Raw genomic sequence first — 23,655 nt, forward strand, 5'->3', positions numbered from 1 at the left:
CTATGGTGTTGTAGGAACGAAATAGGCCGTGAAACTTTGAAGTTGCGGCAAAATAAATAAGGTTCAAGATTTTATTGAGCGGAGCGAGCGAAGCTCTCACTGCAGCGACTTCAATGGAAAAGATGCCTGTCATGCTGTCCGTCCGTCGCATCGCTGTAGAGTTTTAGGGGGCGCGTAAATGGAGGGGAGCTACAGCGACTTCAATGGAAAAGATGCTGTCGTGCTGTCGTTCGGCTGTTCATCGCCCAGCGTTAGTGGAGCGCGTAAATGTAGGGGAGCAAAGAAACGTTTCCTCCCCCCTTTTTAGCCTCTAGCAATACACGAATGAGAAATAGAGGCGGGGGAAGCATGAAATGAACAGCCATTTTAAAGTTTTGGGCCGTTTCCGGCACATATTTCCGGTAAAGAAAATAGGGCATTCCGGAGTGTATTCGTTAGTCTTTGGTTAGTTGATATCGGAGTAGAGTTCCAGCCGCCCAAAACGCGTTTTACATATTTCTTTAATTTTGAAAAAGAAAGAGATGTCGAGAATATGTTTTGTTGCGCGATGATCTCCGATTGCGTAACCCGCCGTCTCCCCCTAAACCCGACTCACGTACTTTTCGTAGTCGGGCATTCAAAAATTCCGCGTGGACTAAACTCATGTTAGCTAAAAAGCGATCTGTCCCCCTTCCAGCTCTGTCCTCGGTCCACGAACGCTATTGCAGGGCTAGAAACGCCTACACTAATCACTGCCGGAACGTTCGGCGTAAATTTGAGCAGACCTTGACTTCCAATATCAAGAATAACCCGAAGGCTTTTTGGTCTCACATTAATGGGTTCCGTTCAACTAGAGTGGGTATCATTGAACTTAAGCGGCCTGATGGAGAAGCTGCATCCCTCCTGAAGGATTTTTTTGCTAGTACTGTCAGCACCCCGGGCCCTGGTATCTTACCTGCATGCCGTATGACTACAGCTGAACTTCCACCCCTCCCTGCTTCTCAAGCGAGACTAACTCGATTCTCCTGTGAACCTTGGGACCTATACAGACTCCTCTCTACTTCAAAAGTTACTAAGTCGCCTGGTTCGTATGGCCTTCACCCTTTCTTAATAAAATCGCTTGTGGATGTTCTTGCCTTTCCCTTTTATCTAATAATTTCTCGCTCTTTCTCCCATTGTAAACTACTAACCTCCTGGAAGGAAGCGAACATCACGCCAATTCACAAGTCCGGCTCCCGTATCGACCGTACTAAATACCGTCCGATTAACAACCTTAATCATACCCCCAAATTGAGTGAACGCCTTGTATACGATCAGGTTGCTAACCACTTGGCTAAAACCAACTTCTTCTCTCGGCGCCAGCACGGTTTTCTGCCCAAGCGGTCATGTCTTACCAATCTCCTGGAGGCCACTAACTTGTGGTTTATGTGGCTCGATGAGGGTTATAGCGTAGATGTTATCTACTTAGACTTTTCAAAAGCCTTCGACTCGATTCCTCATGCGCGTCTCCTTGAATCCCTTCATGCTGCGGGAATTACTGATGATGCCCTGGCTTGGTTAGCGGATTACTTAAGTGGCCGGCGGCAACGGGTCGTCCTTAATGGGGTCTCATCTGCATGGCGTGATGTTTGTAAAGGGGTTCCCTAAGGGTCAGTCCTGGGTCCCCTACTCTTCAATGTCTTCATTAATTATCTGCCTGATGCAATTACCATTGCTCTCATACTCCTTTTTGCGGACGACTCCAAACTCTTCCATAAACTTCGGGACGTGTCCCACTGTCAGGAGCTCAAGGCTGGTTTGGACAGGGCTTACCACTGGGCAAAATCACGTGGACTTGCCTTCAATGAGACTAAATGCTCTGACCTCCACCTAGGGCATAAGAACCCCCACTTTGTTTACCATATCAATGGCACACCCCTCAATACCACTCTGTCTGAACGGGACCTAGGTATTCAAGTTGACTCCTCAATGAAATTTTCCATCCACACTAACAAGGTTACCAAACGTGTCCGAGCTGTGGCAGGGCTGATCCGCCATAATTTGTGCTTTCGCTCTCCTGTGTTGGTCAAATCCCTTTACAACTCCCTAGCACTTCCATTTTCGATTATTGTTCTCCAGTATGGTCTCCATACTTGGAGACTGACCAACATTCGCTCCAAAAAGCCCAGAACCAATTTACTAAATTGGCTAACAAAGTCTCGGCCCACCCCGCCCCCGCTCGAGCAAAGGCTCTAAATATTCAACACGTCATGATTCGACATAAACTCAACAATTTATGCTTACTTCACAAATGTTTTCATAAGAATCTGGGGGCCTATTCTGTAAATATTCGAAATATAATTTTCGATCGAAAACTACATTTCGAACTTCGAGATCTTTACCGAATACCATTCGTCGAGATCTCGAAGTTCGAAATCTAGTTTTCGATCGAAAATTGGATTTCGAATATTTACAGAATAGGCCCCCAGGTTCTGGGCTTTTCAGACCATTTTTCCCTTGACTCCGGCTCTCGAACCAGGGGTCACTCCCTCAGTGGCGTAGCGTGGGGGGGGGGGCAAAGGGGGCCATGGCCCCGGGCGGCATAGATGTAGGGGGCGGCCTGGCAAATTGAAACCAACGCGGCCGGCCGATATTCTGGGTCGGAAAAGTGACATTGGCGGCAGCCGCTGGCAGGCGACTATTGCAGTGTTGTCACAGGCCCTTAAGGGGTCTGAGTGTTCAATAACTGGTGGCTTTACTGAGGAGTCGGGGTCCGGCTCTTGTAACCCATAAGAGCGGTGGCACACCGGGAGATGTTAGCTGAGATCAAATGGTCCGATCTCCGACCTCCGACTTCGGTCAGGTAAGGGCTGGAAACTAAGCTTCAGCTCAAGCTAATGGAGAGGGGCCAGGCATCCTGTCGCCTAGGCGGATTTGGTGGCCTGCTGTGGGGCGGCGGGTCTCCGTATGAGGCGCTGTGGCCCGGTTTCCCGGCTTTGTGGAGCCCATTGGGATCTACGGTGCCGATCGTGCCGGGTTACGCTGGACCGCAGTGTGCCCGTTGTCCCCCTTTAGTCCACCTTTTCTTAAGGGCTTTGGCACCTCACCTATGTAGTTAAGGTGCTAGAGCACCCGCTCATGTAACCCACTGCTGTGTGCGAAGGGGCGAATTGGTCAACCCATTGTTGAACCTTCTGCTGGGAGAGCGGCTTGCGACCTTCAGTAGTAGGGTACTACTACCCATGTTGGTTTTGTCACCTGTTCGGGCTGTGGACGCTGGCGTAGGGCATTATGATGATAGGCCTCCGGTGGTGTGGTTCTCTTGTTACCGGTACACTGGGCTATAATTTCTGATAATAATAATAATAATCAGCTAGGCTAATACCCAAGGCACCACCTTAGGCCTAAGTCATCAAGCGACTTTTGAAGCCATTAATTCAGGTGGCCGGGCTACAATGCGTAGGAGGGTGGTGGCAAGCCCTGCATGCCACGCGTTCGAGCCAACAGCTCCCTACACTAACTATTACCGTTAACCTCGATGCAGTGATGTCACACCGTGCGCTGTGTTTATGAGATTTCTATGCCGTCAACAGAACAGTCTACGAGTCTAGCCGGGCAGCTACGCCACTGCACTCCCTCAAACTAGTCAAACCCCGGGCGAGAACCACTCGCCGGTTACATTTTTTCTCCCACTCAGTTGTTAGTGACTGGAATGCTCTCCCACAGGGCCGTGCAGAGGTATCCTGGGGCCCGGGGTCAAACTTACTCGCGGGCCCCTTCGATTTGAACCCCATCCCTTGTGCCCTGAAAACCTTTCTCAAGTTATCTTGATTTGCACCCCCCCCCTTGAGCTTCTTCGATGGGCCCTATAGCTACGGGCCCCCCTCGTGGGCCCTTTTCGCTCGGGCCCCGGGGATTTTGCCCCCCCCCTGCCCCCTGCCCTCCCACAATCTATTGTTTCGATTACCGACTATTCGCAATTTCGTTCCTCTTTAAGTGACCATTTACAAACATCTTCGTGACCCTCCCCCCACTGTTTGACAATATTCGGTCATTATTATGTATTTTTCTCTTGCTTTTCTTTTTTCTTATTTCACTTGTTTTGTATCCTTGTTTGTTAATTCACTGTACTCAGTAAACATCCTTGTACCTACGTGTCTGTGCATAAGTCGTCACGGCTTGGCAGACCATTGTAATTTTATAAAATAAATAAATAAATTGTATACCGTCGACGTGACAGCGATCGGTCTATATGCATTCAGATCGTCTTCTGCTTTACCTTTTCCTTTGTGGATGGGAGCAAGGATTCTATATTTGTAGAAGGATAGGAAGTGACTAGGTTCCCCATCTTTTCTCCTTGGTTGATGGTTCCCCTGTATAAACGGCTTGGCGGGAAGAGCGTGGAGTTTTACAAAAGAGTGACGTCACTTTTACCACTTTTACTCACCCCCAAGGTCAAATCGCTCAACGGCGAAATGGGCTTTGGCGCCTTCACGCTAGCGATATTTGACCTTGGCTGGGTAATTTTTGGAAGGAGCTATTGCGCAGTCGCTCGTTTTCTTCCCGGTGCGAAAGCGCCATCACTTCCTATCCTTCTAAAAATATAGAATCCTTGATGAGAGAGACCCTTGATTCCGACCAACTTTGAGGGATAGAGTAACTGTTACGAACATCGTTAAATATGTCGCTACCTCAGATGGACCCAAAACCGTTAACTTGTGCTTTTCCTGCTTGGATAATTTCCCTTTCAATCTTCTTGTTGACCTGCTTAACCTTTTTTGCAATGAGTTCTCTAGCAAGTCTTTTTTTTTATCAAGAAAGTCTTTCCATTAATTTTCTCTGCTAATTCGCTATAGCGAGTAATCAAAGCTGGCCGTAGTTGTGCACCTTAATTTTCGAATAAATTCGATACCTGGCAACGCTGCAATAGGCGAACGCGTTTGTCGGCCAATCAGCGAGAACAAAATTTTTACGCGGGAAACCTTTCGCGCGCGCGGTGTTTGTCACTTTTGTGTTAGTTTTGCTGGCAATCGTTTGTCGCCGGTATTTCTATTTTGGTCGCCTTAATTTTATTTAAACTAAATTTATTTAACCTTTATTATGGATCTTATTCAATCTAAAATTGATTTCCCTATACGTAAAACCAGATCACAAGTAAAGAAAAATCTTAACAACTTATTAAATTGTGATGAGAATTCTTCGCCAGCAACTAGGCCAGTGAAAAATGTTAAAAAGTCAACCAAACGTGGGAAGAAAATTAATTCGCGTTTAATAGAAGATGCTCCTAAACATGAAGGGATTTCCGCACCATTGTCCACGCCCAAGAAATCCGAATCATCTACTTTAAATTTTTCACCAAATTTTGCATTATGCAATGCTGATCGTTTAGTCTCCTCTTCACCTTTAAAACGATCCAGTCCTGTGAAAAATGGTATTGCTTAATGATAAATTGTGTTATTGTAATTTAATTAACAGCTTCGTTTTAGGTTCAACAAATATTTTACACGCATCTCCACCTAAACGACCCAAAGTTCTTTGTTTTGATGATGAAAATGCAACTCCCCGCACTTTAGTTAAACTTGGAAAACAAGATGGTATGACTTCACATTTAGGTTATATAGGACTGTTGCAGGTCTTTAGTTTCTATTTTATTCTATGTGTATAGTGACACCTTATCAAAAAGCAAAGCAAGCCTTGCATACGTCAACACCATCGCGGATCCTCTGCCGAGAAAATGAACGTTCAAAATTAGAGAAGTTCCTAAAGTTCCATTTGAAATCTAAGACTGCTGGCAGCTTGTACGTTTCAGGAGCCCCTGGCACTGGTAAAACTGCTTGCCTTCAGCAGTTCATACAGAACCACGCTGTAAGTTAACAAATCTTTTTATTTGGTGTATTGGAAACTTACCAAGCTTATCTCTAAACAGTTGCAAGATTCATTTATAACGATTTTCATTAACTGTATGACAATGAGGCAAAGCAAATCTATTTATGACCACATCTCAAGTGAACTTGCATGCGGACCTTCCCCAACTATAAAAGAATCAATGAAAAAGATAGAACATCATCTAACCAGTAAAGGAAATCCAGTGTAAGTTTCATACCAAGTAATTAAATTAGTTTCCATAAAATGTCTAATGGTTATTTGCTATAGGTTGATGGTTTTAGATGAAATGGACCAATTATGTACTAAAAACCAAGATGTTTTGTATACAATATTTGAATGGCCTAGGCTACAAGATTCTAGATTGATTCTAATTGGTAATATTGCATTTAGTCTTGTTACCCGTTTAGAACTTTTAGGTTTATTATTGAAATTTCATTTAGGTATTGCAAATGCGTTGGATTTAACTGATCGACTTCTTCCCAGACTCCACGCTTGCGGAAGTAAACCACAATTACTTCATTTTATGCCCTATTCCCAAAATCAAATTCAAGACATCCTCAAGGACAGGTTAAAAGATGTAAGTTTATGAATTTACCTTCAGAAAGGATCTTGAGTAACGATGTTTCACTATTATCAGGTGCTTGACCAGAAGTCCATTATAATAAAACCTGAAGCGGTACAGTTTTGTGCCAGAAAAATAGCTGCTTCCACCGGTGACATAAGGAAAGCTCTAGATACTTGTAGACGAGCGCTAGATATAGCTGAGAAGGGTGCAAAATCCCAACAGGTGCTCAAGACAATTTCCGATGATGGTAAAAGTTCTGAAATTGAAATGCAAATTGATATATTTTCTAATATTTTGTGTTTTTAGGTTGCAATGGAGGAAGTCCACGTAATTCACCTGTGAAGAAAGATATTCCCTTAACTTCCGTTGTTGGATTGCCTCAAATTATGTCTGTTCTTCATGATATTTATAATTCCCAAGTTATTTCTTCCGGACCTTCCAAGTCATCCGAGTTTGATTCGACCATGCCTATTCAACAAAAGTTGCTGTTATGTGCCTTGTTGTTGCTTACAAAACACAGCAAAATGAAAGATATTACTGTTGGAAAGGTTTGAATATTATTTGCATTTCGGATTATAATTGAATTTGTAAACAATTTATTTATTTCAGCTGCACGAAGTACACTGTCGCATGTGTCAGAGGAGGCAAATTGGAAAAGTAGATCCATCAGAATTTATGAGCTTGTGTGATTTGGTTGAATCACGTGGTTTGATTAACATGAAGAAAGCTAAGCAAGTCAGAATGGCCAAGGTATTTCATGATTTTCTTAATTTAAGTATTTTATTATCCTTTATTTATTAAGTTTTAATTTAAGGTGATACTTAAAGCCAATGAAGATGAATTACTGTTTGTTCTTCAAGACAAAAATTTATTAGCAGCTGTATTAAATGATTTATCTGTTTTAAAACCATAAAAAGTTTAATTTTGACGCAAATTATTTTATTTAAGCGAAAATTATGACCACAATCCTGTAAAACTCCATTATAAATGCTTTTTCTAAATAAAGTTTTGAGATTTTCATAGGACAATTTTAATTTCAAAAAGAACGCTTGTTTTTGGTGTTACGCAACAGAGTGATACTAGATGGCGTAATATGTCAAATTTCAGCTTATGAGTTCGTTGCTGAAGTCGCCACGTAAGTTTGCATTAAGACCTTAATTTTCTCGTTATGTTACTTATTTCATGATGTTTTTACCTATTATCGTAAAGGTAATTAAGGCAACTATGGGTGGTTCGCAAAGTGCGCCCATTCCTGGTGGAGGTACGGAAGGTTATCATGTTTTAAGGGTAAGATTTCGCGCCAAGGCTTAAGTAACAACATTATTACGTACACGCCTATTTAGCCGGTTACCAGTTTCGTTTACTGCCAAACTGTTATTTATTATGCCATATAAATTTACTTTTAAAGGTGCAAGATAACTCTCCTGGTTCTCGAGCTGGACTTGAGGCTTTCTTTGATTTTATAGTCGCTATTGGTAATACGAGATTGGTAAGATATGAAGGTTATTTTTTCAAGACTTTTTGTTAATTTTGCTGAATTTGACAGAACCAAGACAATGATACTCTTAAAGAAATTTTAAAAGCAAATCTTGAAAAGCCCTTAAAAATGACAGTGTACAATAGTAAAGCACAGTCAGTCCGAGATGTTGAAATAGTACCTTCTAATATGTGGGGAGGCCAAGGATTATTAGGAGTTAGTATCAGATTCTGTTCATTTGAAGGAGCCAATGAAAATGTTTGGCATGTATTGGTAAGTGAGGAATTGACTCTCATTTTACGAATATGTAACAAAGTTTGTATGATTTTTATGGTATAGGAAGTGAATCCAACTTCACCCGCTGACTTTGCTGGTCTCATCGCATTTAGTGATTATATTATTGGTGCTGATTCTGTCTTACATGAGGCATGTCTCAATAGCTTAGGAATATCTTTGAGACACTGTTTTAATTCATAATATTGGTTCAAAATAGTCTGAAGACCTCTTTACTTTAATCGAAACACACGAAGGGAAGCCCCTGAAGCTCTATGTCTATAATTCCGATACAGACTCTTGCAGGGAAGTTACTATAACCCCAAATAGGAACTGGGGTGGAGATGGAAGGTAAGTAAGAATGATACTAAATACTTCGAATTGTTTCAAGACATCCGTATCACTTTCCTCATTTAGTTTAGGCTGTGGAATTGGGTATGGGTATCTTCATCGTATTCCAGCTAAACCTCCAAATATGAACAAAATGCTTACGAGTACAATAGCCACTCCAATCATTAAGCCTGATGTTGGAGCTGTGACACCTGATGGTTTTTCAACTGTATGTTGAGAAAATATTGTTAATAACCGTAACCTAATGTTACATCAATGCAGGTTTTATTAACGGCTCATTCTGCGACTCCACCAACTGAGAAAATTGAAGAAGGGATAGCTTCCTTAAATTTAAATAATGATTCATCCAATTCTTTTATCTCTACAGGTAATACGTTGGTTTGGAAATTGTCATCATTCAAATCTAACTCGTTCTTTACTTATAATCTAACTCGTTCTTTACTTATAATTAGAACCGATTTTGTCAGCTCCAACCACTGATGGACCATCAGCACCGCCGCTACTAGAGAAAACTCTCGATATACCATTAGGCGGTCCTAGCCAATTACCAGTAGTCACTCCTTTAACCATACCAGGAAGACCACCAATAACAGTTAGTGCCTCTCTACCAGTTGAGGCCCTTGTGGGACTAACAAGTTCAGCGCAAACAGCAGCACCTCCAGCTCCACCTGGTTGGTATTATTTTATTAACTATTTGTTCCACTCCTTCCCGCCTTTGACCACACTCCAAAGCCTTTGCATGGTTCAGAATTTTGATTTTGTTTTTTGTTTGGCTTAGCGCAACCTCCCGAGTTAACACCCGTCAGAGCTGCCATGGCTGCACCTCAACACCTCTAGTTTTTGTAGATTATATTTTATTAACTTTATAAAAGATGTCTTTTTTTTGGAAGTTCTATTCTAATTCTTACGTAATTAGATAAGTCTCTCAAAATGTGTTTTTTTTTTTTTATGTTGAAAGCATGGTATTTCATTTTCCATATTTTATTAACTGAGAAAAGAATTGATTTTCAACAAATCAGTTTAAAAAAAACCTTTATCATTTTACTTTCCTTCAGTTGTTAAACCTTGCTAAATTATATTTGTACAAAATATATAATTTCAGATTACGTTTTATGGTATTGAATTGTGTTTTACAGTTTTTGCTTACGCTTCTAAATTAATATAAGCAAAAAGATTTGTTTATGACTAATAATTTTTAAATAGGCTAGAATTTTTTTGATCACTATTCCCAAGCTAGAGCCCAAAATGTTTTAAGTTGATATGTTAAATATTGTTATATACATGATAGATATTCTTCCTGTGATGGTTGCACCCCACATTTCATCTGTGGTTTCGTCCAGTTTGCCACCACCACCGATGGCTCTGCCACCACACTTAGTTACCATCAACAACTCTACTGTTAATAATCCGATGGTGGAAGTAACTCCACTACCCCAATTACCAGCTCTTCATACCAACAATAATACCGAATCTTAGCACTAGTATTAGTTAAATATTACAATTAAAATTAAACGCGTTCGAACTTAATTCATCGTTGAAGACTGTGCCTTCTCTTAGAAAAAATGTACAGTTTGAATTAGAATCTAAAGGAAGGCATACTGTATGCTTCAATTCTTATAAAGTGTCATTTGGTTTAACTAAAATATCCTCTTGATCAGGTTTTTATATTGTTTTCAATCTGCTTTCACCGAGGCTTACAACCAAAGGATACAGCCTCTTGGTGAGAGCCAATACCTCTACGATATTTTAATTTTGAAAACCCCTCATAAAATAATAGCAAGCTTATATAAAAGATTTAAGGTACACAAAAAAAGATGGCGTAGTGAAATCTCAACAATAGACCCATGATGAAAGTTGGGGGGCCGAAAATTAACATTTTTACCTGGTAACTCAGCATTTGGACGGAACATCCGTTTCCTTACTTCCGCCTGTATATTTCAATGGCGGTCACGTGGTCTATAGACCCATAACAAAAAAGGGGCCGCAGACGAGGCTTAAGTGAGACCTCTGGACGGAACATCCTGTTTGTGACGTTTTGAACCACGTGACCGCCATTGAAATATACAGGCGGAAGTAAGGAAACGGATGTTCCGTCCAAATGCTGAGTTGCCAGGTAAACATGTTAATTTTCGGCCCCCCAACTTTCAACATGGGTCTATTCGGCGCGCCTATTTTAAATTTTTACAAACGTTGAGAAACAAACCTTGGAACTTTTTATTCTAGCGCAATCATTTTACCATATCTGTAAATGTTAATATTATTAGATTTCATTATGTAAGAAAATAAATGTGAAATTTATGCTTTCTCTACATGAAAATAATATCTCAAGAAAAGATTATCACAAAGAAGGAACCTTGAAACACTAATACCAAAAGTAAATGAACTAAAGTTTTCAGACTGCTATACTCCCCATGTTGGAGGCGTTTTCCTTGTGAAGTGACCAAGTGACATTTTTACCTCGAATTTGATATTTTGCGTGCTCCTAGGCTGAAGAAAAAACTTTTTTGTTTACGAAACCATTTTTTATACATAGAAATAGCGCGCTACCTGAGAGCAAAAGTCAAGTAAGTCGTGATACGTGACTATTGAAAGAAATTCAAAATAAGAATCCTTGAGTGTTTTTAAATTACGGTGACTCAGTACAAAATTTTCAATATATATTTTCACTCTATTTTTATCAATTTTCATTATTAGATTATAATTGTTATTATGCTAGATTTCGAAATTAAAACTGGTTTTTCTCAAATAGGGGTTTTCAGACTTGCTCGACTCTTGCTCTAAGGTAACGAGCTATACCCATAATTCCCAAGTGCAATTTATCGGGTCAAAAGACGGGGATAGAAATTAGCTCGATTTTCATAAGGAAAACGCCCTCCGATTCTGAGCTATATCGATAACTTTGGTTTATTTACTTCTGCTAATATGTTATTGGTCCATGCCATATTCAAAAACCAACTGACTAATTCCATTGGGAACCTCCGAGCACTCCCGGAGTGCTCCAAAATCAAAATCGTATTCCATTGGGAAAAAAGGGGCAGCTCCGAGAGGGAGGATCTACTTCCATTGACCAAGGTACTCCCTCCCGGAGTGCTCCCGGAGTGCTCCCGGCTGCCCCAACTCAAGAGTCGGAGGGAAACAAAACAGTGCTCCGAAAACGTTTCGTATTTCATTGGGAGCTACCAGGGCGAATCCTCCGTGCGCCTCCTACAGAGAGCAGTGACGTCATTCAACAAATCCGGATCACACTCGGAGGTTCCCAATGGAAAACGCTATAACATAAACCAATCAGAATTGAACACATTGCGTGCTTTTTCTTTCGTTTGAATTTCACGATTCCTCTCTCGCCGCCTCGCGTTTCCACATTTTCTTTGTCGGCCGAATGAGGAGGTTTCCAGGATGATTTTTCTTCAAAACATCATATTTTTCTTCACTATTTTCGTTTTCATCGTTCAAACTTTAGCTGGGTAAGATAATTAACTATAATTTTTATAAAATATTTTAAATAGTCTTAGTACTGCATTACCCGGTTTCCTCCCCTGAGTCATTTTTGAAATGGCACTCATATTTTGAGGCATTAATTTTGATATACTTAACAATAAATTTCAGGAGAGACTTTTATTCTATATTGAATGTACCTCGAACTGCAAATTTAAATCAAATTAAGAAAGCATATCGTAAATTAGCTAAAGAGTTTCATCCTGATAAAAATCCAGATGACCCAAACGCTCAAGAAAAGTTTCAAGATTTGGGTGCTGCGTACGAAGTAGACATTTCATTAAACTGCTTGAGACCTAAAGTATGTTTGTAACAAGGCCATTTTACTAGGTTTTATCAGATTCCGATAAAAGGAAAAAGTATGATCAGTTTGGTGAAGAGGGACTCAAGAATGATGGTGTAGGAGGTGGTGATCCATTTGCAAGGTATGAATTTCATTTAATCTAAATATTTTTAGGTGAAATTTATTAACTTAGTTAACAATTGCAGCTTTTTTGGTGACTTTGGTTTCTTTGGCGGTGGCTCTCGTCAAGAGTCACGAGAGACTCCAAAAGGAGCTGACTTGGTTATGGACCTTTGGGTTACATTAGAAGAACTATATAATGGAAATTTTGTAGAGGTATGACACCTGGGTCCAAATAAACTAAAGCATTTGGTATCTACAGAAATTTCATTTCATGAAGTTTTTGTTCGAAAGAATGCAAAATAAATCCTCAGGGCTTCTCATCGTTGGAGGGTTAAATTTACATTTTAGCCAGTCTTGGAATTTTATCTGATACAATTATACTTCTGATACATTTTTTAGTCTTTGGCGTAGGGTGTTTGAAGAGTTTAATATAGTCATAATCTCATCTTTACCCAAGTCAAAGGCTCGAAAAATGTTCAACTTGACAATTAAAATATTTGTGAAATTTCAAATTAATTTTTAGTATTTTTCAACTTAAAATGTAGATGGTACGTAATAAACCAGTGATAAAAGCTGCGAGAGGAACTCGTAAATGCAATTGTAGGCAAGAGATGGTAACGAGACAGCTTGGACCTGGGAGGTTTCAAATGACGCAACAAACTGTTTGCGATCAATGTCCTAATGTAAAGTAAGAGCCATGTAATTGAAAGAAGTATTTTACTTTAATAAAGCTTAATTCTTTTCCATTTAGGTTAGAGAACGAAGAAAGAGTTTTGGAGGTAGAAGTAGAGGCGGGAATGCAAGATGGCCAGGAGCAGGTATTCGTGGCCGAAGGTGAACCGCACATAGACGGAGATCCTGGTGATTTAAAAGTTAGGATAAAAACTTTGCCGTAAGTATTATTTACTATTTACATTTGAATTTATTTAAACTTATATTTAAGTGGGCTTTTTTATTTTCAGGCATAAAATTTTTGAAAGAAGGGGTGATGATTTATATACTAATATGACCATTTCATTAACGGATGCGTTAAACGGTTTTTCAACAAACTTAACTCATTTGGGTGGTCACCAAGTAAGATGGCTTAACTAACATTTGTAAATATTAACAGAATATATTCAACATAATTTTTAGGTACAAATTTCCAGGGAAAAAATAACGTGGCCTGGTTCACGAATTCGTAAAAAGGGGGAGGGAATGCCAAATTATGATAACAATAATTTACATGGCACATTGTATGTTACATTTGATGTTGACTTTCCTAAAGGCGAACTATCAGACGAAGATAGAAAAGGTACTGGTTTTTTAATTTTAACAATTTTATTTACAGGATACTGTCAAAATTATTTTGTGAAGAAGAAAATTCGTGGAGATATTAATTTTTGAAATTAACGATTTCTAGCGTTACATTTCCGTTTGTGGTATAGTAGGATACACAAAAATTTCGGTTTTGTGTAATGTTGGGCGGGGACAAAGTATTTTATATTTTTCCTTGGTAATATGTCCGCTAGGTCGCTATGCTAGATGGCCCATCATGTTTAGCAAGAATGGGGTTGGGGTGGCCCCAGCACGAGAGCGTAGCAAACATGCAGTGCCAACACTTACTTGTTAGTTTATGATAATATTTTGCCTTTTTCCATGATACTTTTTTACACTCGTCTTGTGTTCGGAGATGGGTGTTTTACCAAAATTTGCTCTAGTTAAACCATTTCCGCAAATAAAAATTAAATATTGCTTTCCTTTTTTTGCATATTTATTTCTTTTAAAACCATTGTGTATCCTACTTCACCTACAACAATTAAGGGGGCCGAATTGTGGCGAAAGGCAACGCTAAAAAACGTTAATTTTACAAATTTAATATCTCCGCGAATTTACATAAAAATAATTTTGGCAGCAAAATGTTCAGTATCGTCTAAAGTATCCAAAAAATAAAATAAAAAATTGGATATGCGTTGGTGTATTGATATTTCGACAATTATTATTCTAAAATAAGTATTTAATTTTTAGCAATAGCAAATATTTTAAAGGAAGAAAACAAGACTAAAGTTTATAATGGCCTTAGAGGGTTTTAGTCGAGTGTAGTGTATTTACTAAATTATTTATTAGTGCGCTAAGAACATTTTGCGAAAATTTTGTGTAAAGAAAGTGACTTATATGTGATGTTTTTGAAAACAAATTCCCCTAAAATTGCCGAAGGATAATCATTAGTTTTTAAACTATTCTAACGATAATTATTATTGAGTGATGTATCCTGCGTTATGTTGCGACTGATTTAATTTCAGTTAGTTCCATTTTCTTATAAAATAATTTCTTATGAAATAACCCTAATTTATTCTGAAGGTCACTGACAGCATTTTTTTTGTTATTTTTGGTTTTGTATGTTGAAATAAAATGCTCATGTTCTTTACTAATTGTTTAATAGTTCTAGAAATTAGTTTACATTATGACGTTTTCAGGGCTCGTACACGACCTGGAAAAGTCAGGGATTTTGAAAATGATACCAAAAGGTTAGGGAATTTGAAAATGATTCCAAAAGGTCAGGGAAATAGAAAATGACTCGCAAAAGGTCAGGGAATTTTAAAATTATTCTAAGAGGCCACGGAATTTGAAAATGATTCCAAAAGGTCAGAGAATTTGAAAAGGATTCCAAAATTAACGTCAGTGAAAAATCAAGGAATTTTAAAATGATACCAAAATTACCGTCAGTGAAAAATCAAGGAATTTGAAAATGATTCCAAAATTAACGTCAGGGAAAAATCAAGGAATTTGAAAATGATTCCAAAATTAACGTCAGGGAAAAATCAAGGAATTTGAAAATGATTCCAAAATTAACGTCATGGAAAAATCAAGGAATTTGAAAATGATTCCAAAATTAACGTCAGGGAAAAATCAAGGAATTTGAAAATGATTCCAAAATTAACGTCATGGAAAAATCAAGGAATTTGAAAATGATTCAAAAATTAACGTCAGGGAAAAATCAAGGAATTTGAAAATGATTCCAAAATTAACGTCATGGCAGTGGCGTAGCGTGCATTTCTTCCACCCGGGGCCACCCCTAAACTTGCCGCCCCCCCAAAAGTAGGCAAAAATTCTGTGATACTCTGTTGATTGCAAAAGGATTCAAGTCGTTAAAAAATTAAAATTTTATTCTGCGTGTTTTTTGCAACGCGAACTCTTTTATGCAATGGTCAATATTAATTTGTACCTCTTGTTCGATTGCCACGATACCCAGATTTGTTAATCTGAACGACATTGTAGATTTTAAATAGTAACTGCACCGCGCTTCTCAATAACAATAACTGACGTTTCGTTCGAGCCGGTTAGACTCGTCGACTGTTTTCTGTTGGCGGTTGCTGCAGTGTTGCCACACCGCGCGCTGCCCGGCTAGACTCGTAGACTGTTCTGTTGACGGCATAGAAATCTCATAAACACAGCGCACGGTGTGACATCACTGCATCCATCTTAACGGTAATAGTTAGTGTAGGGAGCTGTTGGCTCGAACGCGTGGCATGCAGGGCTTGCCACAACCCTCCTACGCATTGTAACCCGGCCACCTGAATTAATGGCTTCAAAAGTCGCTTGATGACTTAGGCCTAAGGTGGTGCCTTGGGTATTAGCCTAGCTGATTATTATTATTATTATCAGAAATTATAGCCCAGTGTACCGGTAACAAGAGTGCCACACCACCGGAGGCCTATCATCATAATGCCCTACGCCAGCGTCCACAGCCCGGACAGGTGACAAAACCAACATGGGTAGTAGTACCCTACTACTGAAGGTCGCAAGCCGCTCTCCCAGCAGAAGGTTCAACAATGGGTTGACCAATTCGCCCCTTCGCACACAGCAGTGGGTTACATGAGCGGGTGCTCTAGCACCTTAACTACATAGGTGAGGTGCCAAAGCCCTTAAGAAAAGGTGGACTAAAGGGGGACAACGGGCACACTGTGGTCCAGCGTAACCCGGCACGATCGGCACCGTAGATCCCAATGGGCTCCACAAAGCTGGGAGACCCGCCGCCCCACAGCAGGCCACCAAATCCGCCTAGGCGACAGGATGCCTGGCCCCTCTCCATTAGTTTGAGCTGAAGCTTAGTTTCCAGCCCTTACCTGACCGAAGTCGGAGGTCGGAGATCGGACCATTTGATCTCAGCTAACATCTCCCGGTGTGCCACCGCCCTTATGGGTTACAAGAGCCGGGCCCCGACTCCTCAGTAAAGCCACCAGTTATTGAACACTCAGACCCCTTAAGGGCCTGTGACAACACTGCAATAGTCGCCTGCCAGCGGCTGCCGCCAATGTCACTTTTCTGACCCAGAACATCGGCCGGCCGCGTTGGTTTCAATTTGCCAGACCGCCCCCTACATCTATGCCACCCGGGGCCATGGCCCCCTTTGCCCCCCCCCCACGCTACGCCACTGCGTCATGGAAAAAATCAAGGAATTTTAAAATGGTCCAAAAAAGTAAGGGCATTTCAAAATGACACAAAAAAAAATCAGTCGAATAAATTTTTGTAAGATGTATTAAAAATACATAATAAATATTTTAAAAGATTTTCCCTCAAACCATTCATTTATTCTACAAAAATAGTCAGGGAAAACCTGGAAAAGTCAGGGAATTTAATTCCGGAAATTTTGTACCAACCCTGGTTTTCCCTTTGTCAGCTCAGACATCACTCTAAAAAGATGCGATGTGAGTTTTGTAGCTGCGGTACATAATGTTATATTGTAAAACGCCGTAATATTAGTTCAACGTCCGCCAAATGTATAGGCCCCATGTGGGCATCGCTATCGAGAGAAAATGTTATACCTCATGAATCCTTTAATCCAAGATGAATCGACGTATCGTTTACATATATGGTCTCAGCGGTTTACAAGAAATCAATTTCCCAAATTTAAGGGCCCCAATGGGTATCGCGATCAAGAGAAAATTTAATCTCATATTAATGGACGTATCTTTTATATTTGTGGCCTCAGCGGTTGCCGAGAAATCAAGGGCCCAAACGGGTATCGCGTCTGAGAGAGTATTTCATACCCCATTCTTTATATTTGTCACCTCAGTGGTCACTGAGAAATCAATGGCCCAAAGCTACGGGCCCCCGAGGGCCAAAACGGTTATTACGCCTGAGAGAGTTTCTCATACCCCATTTATGGAAGTATCGTTCATATTTGTTGCCTTAGCGGTCGCTGAGAACTTGAGAAGTCAAGGGTTCAAAAGTTACGGGCTCCAATGGGTATCGTGATAGAACCGTTTTTAAATTTAAATGATCATTACCCAAACTGAATTGTTTTACATAGTTGGTTTTAGAAATAATTAGGTAGCGAAATTCGAACGTTTAATTTACATTATTTTTATCTCGAACCAATTTTTTTTTACGATACCTGGTTTTAGAAATAAGGTAGCGACGACACCCTGGCGCAATTAACTCGCGAGTCATCTGAAGAAGGTACAGCCATTCATATTTTAAAGCCAAAAAATGCGCTTTTATTTATGGCAACGGTGCTAGTTTTCATATATACCTGAGCGGCAAGGCTGAATGCTCTTTAATGTTATTAATAACGATATGAACTTCTAAATTTTAATGCAGCCCTCAAATGATGTCGTTTCTTTTGACTTTAACTGTAACTTCAATGATTGTTAACTTACTAGGAGCTTTCATCCGGCTAGTTCACATACATTTCATTTTATGTAGTAATCATGAATATCAGCTTAGCATGGATGCGAAGAACTACTTTTGATATAACCTCCTTTCATATTAAATCTCAATCTAATCCAAATGGAAGATTAGCTGGTAGATAACACCAACAGAAACCAAGACCACAATGATAGCTCCCCTTTGTCAATAAAAAATACAGGGTGTTAACTTTAAAACTATACAATGACAATAACTCCAAATGTATTTTAACCAGGAATTTGAAACTTCCAGGACACATAGAACGTGCAAGGGTCACTTGAAAACGGAAATTTCCAAGTCTTCAAGGTCATTTAAATTTTATCTCTAGAACCATTAGAGTTACATAGTTGGTTTCAATTAGAAAAGTTTCCCCCTTCCCATTTGAGGTCTAAATAGCTTTGGGCCCACGTAATTTGACCAATATCAAGTCTAGGGAATTAAGACAAAACAGGAAGGTCGTGATGAAAATAATTTACCAGACACCAGATTTAGAGAAATGGTTCGAATTTGAAAGGGTTCCATCGTGAACTTTCGTGGTGGTTTGCATCGGGTTAAAGACATTTAGACTTAAAATATGAAATTACACACTTTTTAAATTGGAACCATTTCTCTAAATCCATTGGTTCACGAGATACACTTTAAATGATCTTGAACCATGAGTTGAATGTCATCCGAGTTTGCAAATTCTAAAGACTTCCTATTAGATGAGTATGTCTAGCAAATTTTGTTACTCTAGCATGAGTATTTTTCGAGTCAATAGCCCTTCAATCTGGTGTCTGGTAAATTATTTTCATCACGACCTTCCTGTTTTTGTCTCAATTCCCTAGACTTGTTATTGGTTAAATTAGGTGGTTTCAAAACTATTTAGACCTCAAATGTAACGGGGAACACCTTTCTAATTTTAATCAACTTTGAAGACTTGGTTCAAGGACATGTTCCGGAGTAGAAGGGCCAGTGGCGTAGCCAGAAATTCGAAGTATGTGAATGTTGAGAGGGGGTGGAAATTTAGTACAGTCAAAGGTAGTCCCAAGGGGGGGTCTGGACCCGGAAACACCCCCCTTGTCTACGCCACTGAGAAGGGCTACTCTGTCAACTCCTTCTCAAAAGCGGGAGTAGAGAGAGAGAGTAAACTAATCAAATCGTCTGCTTATTCAGAATTTATCTTTTAAAATAGTATTTGATATATCTATGACCCCGACTCGAACTATTCGCCAGCACGGAACCGAAGAAAAATGACGTCATAAGGTGGATATTTTTCACCTGTTCTGGATCAAAAGGCGTACACTTTTAACGCTAAATTAAACTATTCGCTTGTTCTGGTTTAGAGATAATTATTCTGCACTGTGAACTATTCGTCAAGGTAGCGTAATGCGTAAGGGATTTTGAATCTCGAAGTGCAGATTTCAGAAATCAGAAAATGATTTTGAGATTTCAGAGCGCAATTTTCGTGTTGATTTCTGGTTTTTTAGGCTGATTTTGAGATTTTTGAAAGAACCTTCACCCAGATTTCAGGATTTTGAAGCTGGTTTCGAGATTTTTAAAATAACTTTTCTTTAGAGTGTACGAGATTTGAATGAATGTCGGACCCTGCTCCGAAATGCCAGAACCGGCGAAAAGAAACTAGATCACGATAATGAAAAATTTCTTTCAAGGCGCAAAAATGTTCCTTTTCAAACCAAATACCTTTTCCAAACAATCATATTTACGATAATTACTTTAATCATTCTAAAAAAAGGGGTATTTATTGTTGAAATTATTTTCCCAGTGGGCCTGTAGTATATAAAATTTAACGTCATCTATAATTCTCAAAATTGCATTTCAGTTATAATTTAGTTGTTTAATGAAGTTCAGTTTCGTAACTAATCGAATTGAACAATGCAGTGTAATTGAGACCCACGTTATTTAAAGGGCCCCACAAGCTCAACCCTTACATTTTGCATTGGGACGCCATTGTTCTAGGCTTCTAGCTATGCCACTGAATTCATGTTGGAGATACCAAAGCAAGATGGCAGGAGTGTCGTTTTAATTTTAAAACTAGATATACATTGCCATCCATGTCGGCGGTTTTCTGGAGAAGACCTTTACTCCAAATATGAGTAACGAAGTGAACGTAGCTTTGGAACTAACCACCATGGAGGAATGCTATTCCTCTATGTAACCACTAACAAGGAGAGTAACCGAGGTGTTTATTGCCGATTTTGTTCAAAGTAGGGCGTAATGTAGACCTATATGAGATATGAAATTTCCCAAAAGGAGACGTTGCACTACCCATTCGATTTGCTATGACAACCGAAAATGCTTTTGATCACTTAAAACCAAAAAATATCCATTTAAAAAAGCATGGGATACGAATTTTTTTAAAAATTTTGAAAATCACGAAATGTGTAATTTGGACCACATTTAGGTAAATTTCATCAAGTTTGGGTAAATTGGAACATTTTTTGGTAAATTTGTAACAAATTTTGGGTAAAATAAGGAAAAAATCTTATTTTGGTTGTAAGTGATCAAAAACATTTTCGGTTGCCAAACTTGCCATAGCAAATCGAATGGGTAGTGTAACGTTTGCTTTTGGGAAATTTGATATCTCATATAGGTCTACATTACGCCCGACTTTGAACAAAATCGGCAATAAATACCTCCTTGTAAGTTGGCAAGTCTTCAACTAACCGGATACTATGGGCCAAGTTCCAAAATGCAACACTTTTCGGTATCTCCCAGACAAATTAGAATATCAAAAAAAGGGCTGCTGCAAATGTACGTAGCGCGAGCACTTTCTCTCCGTACGTTTTCCGAATATAAAACAAATTGGATCACTCAAACATTTCTTTGGCAACTATAACGTTATGAGAGGAGTTGAGCGTTTCTTCAGTCAATAAAGCGGGATTTCATCAGATTGCGCTTACTCCCGCAACGAACTTGACTAACGCGGTGATCGGTCAACATCGTCAAGCTTCGAGAACTTAAACTATGTATGTATTCATATCTACCACGAATGTAGAACTGCTTAGGCAGTCTGGCCTGAGTCGAGGGTTGTGGTTATTATGACGTGGATCACGCGCCGCCGCTCAAAAGGGGTTTCGATGGGCAACGTTTTAACTCTTATAAGGTGGTTTTTTTCGCTTGTCCGAGGACAAAAAGGGTAAACTTTTTACCTTAAAACGTTTTATTCGCCTGTTCTAGCTAGGGGTAAGATTTACCCTGTCACGAATTTTGTTCGTTTGTTCCAGAGCTCTAAGGTTACACTTTTTACTCCTCCTCGATAGGAGGTGTAGAGGGAATAATCTAGCTTTGTCGTCTGCTTAAACGAAAACATGACTCTTTTAGACCTCTTCACAGGAGGCCAGCTTTTTGTAAATAGTCTTTAACCTTTAACTACTTCTTACTCCAACTCGTTTTTTTCGTCAAGACAGAATTTAAGTAAAATGACATCATATGGCTACACTTTTTAACCTGCTCAAAAAACCCCGAGCAGGCGAAAAAAACCACCTATAGTGAGAGCGCATGGTTACCAAAAATACCTGAATTGTTCGAAAATTGATATACACGTGCCTTGAACTATACTTTCGACTACCTAAATTTTATTTTTCAAAAAAACCTACTGGAAAAGTTTATAAGCTAAAAACCCGTTTGTTTGGGTGTAGTCTGTCCAGTGGCGTAGCCAAGGGGGGCACATGGGGCACATGCCCCCCCGAAACGTATGGTCGTACATACAAATATTTTTATTTTTTGGTTTTTGTTTCAATTCCGTGCCCCCCCCCCCCCCCGGAAACAAAATCCTTGCTACGCCACTGAGTTTGTCACAAGGATATAAATTTACTACCGAAGTATTCTAGAGGGATATCTTCCAGACAAACTTCAAGTACAATTTCAAGAAAAAGGCTGTTGCAAATGTTTATATCGCGACCACCTTATCCCCGAGAAAAATTGGACCACTCAAGCACCTCTTCGGAAACTATATACTTGGGTGGCCAAATTGTAGAAACTTTGTCAGACGTACGAGTCAAGAGGTTTTCGGTGATCGGCCAGATTGCCAAAGCTAAATTGACCAGCCTAAGATCGTCTACTACCTCCAATTCATTCAAGCGCTACTACAGCCAATAGTCCTTCAGCCATCCAGCTTCTGTCCACAGCGTCCAATCACTTTAGTTCCAAATATCTCGTTTCGGAAGATGAAATTCCCCACATCTACCATAAGTAACATAATAACGATAAGTATGATACTTCCTATGGTTTTTACGCTAATTTCCTGATCGACCATTTTTCCGACACTGACATTCTCGCAAAGCTCCGACTTGAACTTGGACTTGCACTTGAACTGAGTAGCGTGTTGTCGTCCTTGGTAGCAGTATATTTTGCCTTGGGTATATTTAGACACTAGGGGGCTCTGTGCTGAGAACTAAACCTAGATTGCGCAATAGCTCTGAAAATCAGTTTGTTGATAATATTTCCTAATTGACATACTCAGGGCCGTCTTTAAATATTGTGAGGCCCTGGCACTTTTTATTTTGGGGGCCCCCTATGGTGGCGTACGAATTGGGGGCACCAAAGTGGCGACGAGATAGCAAGTATGGACTGTAGCCGAGTACTCTTCAAGGTAGGGCGGGGCGAGTAGAAAATTATCATTTATTTTTGGTATCATGTGGGAGTAATTGCCGCTCCCCCCATTCAATGAGCTATGCCCCGTTGCCCCTTCTTGGGTCTAGGTTTTCCCGAATTTATTTTCGATTAAATATCGGAGACTAGGCTAATACCAAAAAATGAACCGCGGCCCGTCCGCACCAACGTATTACTTGCACTGTCGTTCTTCGTTTTGGGGAAAACACTGCAGTAGAGTATTTACTTCAAATGTGTCTTATATCACTTACGGAAAGCTCGTTCATTATCATTTATCAAACCGTTCTGTGTGACCGCCGAGCGAGCGAAGCGAGTGAGGTTTCTATATCATGGCACTCCCATAGAATGTCTGCTGGCGCCCATGTTGGCTATTTGTCAAAAACAAAATATTTCGGTTTTTAGAAATAATTTGTCAAATTTGATTTCGAAAATAACCGAAGTATTCGAACAAATACCGCCAGGTTTGAAAATTTTAAGTAAAGGGAACTTTTTATCATATACCAAATATCAACGTTTTAGCTTGAGTAAATTTCCATCGACTATGAAAGCGTGGTATTTAACAGATGGTAAATAACTTGATGTAAAATATATATTTCCTATCACCCAATGCAAAAAATTTTATGATATTCTGTTTCGCCAATGACAACCTAAATCATTATGTTGCTAAAAACTGACACCGGTCTTAGAATTACTTAGTCTTTGTAAGTTCCAGGTAACAACGCGCGGGAAATCGTTGCTGTTAGCCATTTTCAACTTTTGATGAACGAGGCCAGACCCTTTGAAAATTAAAACACTTTCACAAGTATCAGAAGAAAATTAACTTCTGCAAATATAAATAACGCTTGCTTTGGGAAAATAATGATGTCTTTTTGAATCGGAAGTGAAATATCAGAATTATGAACACTCGCTTCATTCTTTAAGGAAATATAACCTCTGGTATTTTGGTCGCCCTCCAACGGT

General features: G+C 39.6%; 3 protein-coding genes across 4 annotated transcripts; all 3 read left to right on the forward strand.

Moving 5' to 3' along the window:
• Positions 1-4,977: 4,977 nt before the first annotated feature.
• On the forward strand, positions 4,978-7,427 carry Cdc6 (Cell division cycle 6). Its single transcript, XM_090171648.1, has 10 exons — positions 4,978-5,389; positions 5,445-5,552; positions 5,624-5,823; positions 5,885-6,048; positions 6,112-6,218; positions 6,285-6,421; positions 6,482-6,656; positions 6,716-6,957; positions 7,019-7,159; positions 7,224-7,427. Exons 1-10 carry the CDS (start codon positions 5,059-5,061, stop codon positions 7,320-7,322), a joined length of 1,704 nt encoding a protein of 567 aa, XP_090027774.1. The 5' UTR covers positions 4,978-5,058; the 3' UTR covers positions 7,323-7,427.
• A 30-nt stretch (positions 7,428-7,457) lies between these two features.
• Positions 7,458-10,783, forward strand: Grasp65 (Golgi reassembly-stacking protein 2). 2 transcript variants are annotated; one of them, XM_090173253.1, is made up of 10 exons: positions 7,458-7,544; positions 7,619-7,696; positions 7,818-7,898; positions 7,956-8,159; positions 8,226-8,312; positions 8,380-8,510; positions 8,577-8,718; positions 8,772-8,877; positions 8,963-9,181; positions 9,799-10,783. In XM_090173253.1, the coding sequence occupies exons 2-10, from the start codon at positions 7,634-7,636 to the stop codon at positions 9,984-9,986; spliced, it is 1,221 nt and encodes a 406-aa protein (XP_090029379.1). In that variant the 5' UTR covers positions 7,458-7,544; positions 7,619-7,633; the 3' UTR covers positions 9,987-10,783. The 2 variants fall into 2 exon arrangements, with proteins under 2 accessions (XP_090029379.1, XP_090029380.1); XM_090173254.1 differs by lacking the exon at positions 9,799-10,783 and adding an exon at positions 9,289-9,399.
• A 1,027-nt stretch (positions 10,784-11,810) lies between these two features.
• shv (DnaJ heat shock protein family member shriveled) lies at positions 11,811-14,747 on the forward strand. Its single transcript, XM_090173255.1, has 9 exons — positions 11,811-11,974; positions 12,117-12,273; positions 12,336-12,430; positions 12,495-12,624; positions 12,957-13,099; positions 13,163-13,303; positions 13,374-13,485; positions 13,546-13,705; positions 14,419-14,747. Exons 1-9 carry the CDS (start codon positions 11,907-11,909, stop codon positions 14,481-14,483), a joined length of 1,071 nt encoding a protein of 356 aa, XP_090029381.1. The 5' UTR covers positions 11,811-11,906; the 3' UTR covers positions 14,484-14,747.
• The last annotated feature ends 8,908 nt before the right edge of the window (positions 14,748-23,655 follow it).

This window comes from Leiobunum rupestre, chromosome 4, assembly GCF_980474605.1.
Source record: "Leiobunum rupestre chromosome 4, qqLeiRupe1.1.hap1, whole genome shotgun sequence".
In the NCBI taxonomy this organism is placed as follows: domain Eukaryota; kingdom Metazoa; phylum Arthropoda; class Arachnida; order Opiliones; family Sclerosomatidae; genus Leiobunum; species Leiobunum rupestre.

What these genes read in the sequence shown, in the direction of transcription:
- Cdc6 (XM_090171648.1), top strand. Translation starts at nt 5,059, where the DNA reads ATGGATCTTATTCAATCTAAAATTGATTTCCCTATACGTAAAACCAGA. An exon ending in TCAAGGACAGGTTAAAAGAT is followed by an intron (nt 6,422 to 6,481) that starts GTAAGTTTATGA and finishes CACTATTATCAG; the next exon opens with GTGCTTGACCAGAAGTCCAT. An exon ending in AGCAAGTCAGAATGGCCAAG is followed by an intron (nt 7,160 to 7,223) that starts GTATTTCATGAT and finishes TTTTAATTTAAG; the next exon opens with GTGATACTTAAAGCCAATGA.
- Grasp65 (XM_090173253.1), top strand. Translation starts at nt 7,634, where the DNA reads ATGGGTGGTTCGCAAAGTGCGCCCATTCCTGGTGGAGGTACGGAAGGT. An exon ending in CTATTGGTAATACGAGATTG is followed by an intron (nt 7,899 to 7,955) that starts GTAAGATATGAA and finishes TGAATTTGACAG; the next exon opens with AACCAAGACAATGATACTCT. An exon ending in AGCACCTCCAGCTCCACCTG is followed by an intron (nt 9,182 to 9,798) that starts GTTGGTATTATT and finishes TATACATGATAG; the next exon opens with ATATTCTTCCTGTGATGGTT.
- shv (XM_090173255.1), top strand. Translation starts at nt 11,907, where the DNA reads ATGATTTTTCTTCAAAACATCATATTTTTCTTCACTATTTTCGTTTTC. An exon ending in ATAATGGAAATTTTGTAGAG is followed by an intron (nt 12,625 to 12,956) that starts GTATGACACCTG and finishes CTTAAAATGTAG; the next exon opens with ATGGTACGTAATAAACCAGT. An exon ending in GATCAATGTCCTAATGTAAA is followed by an intron (nt 13,100 to 13,162) that starts GTAAGAGCCATG and finishes TTTTCCATTTAG; the next exon opens with GTTAGAGAACGAAGAAAGAG.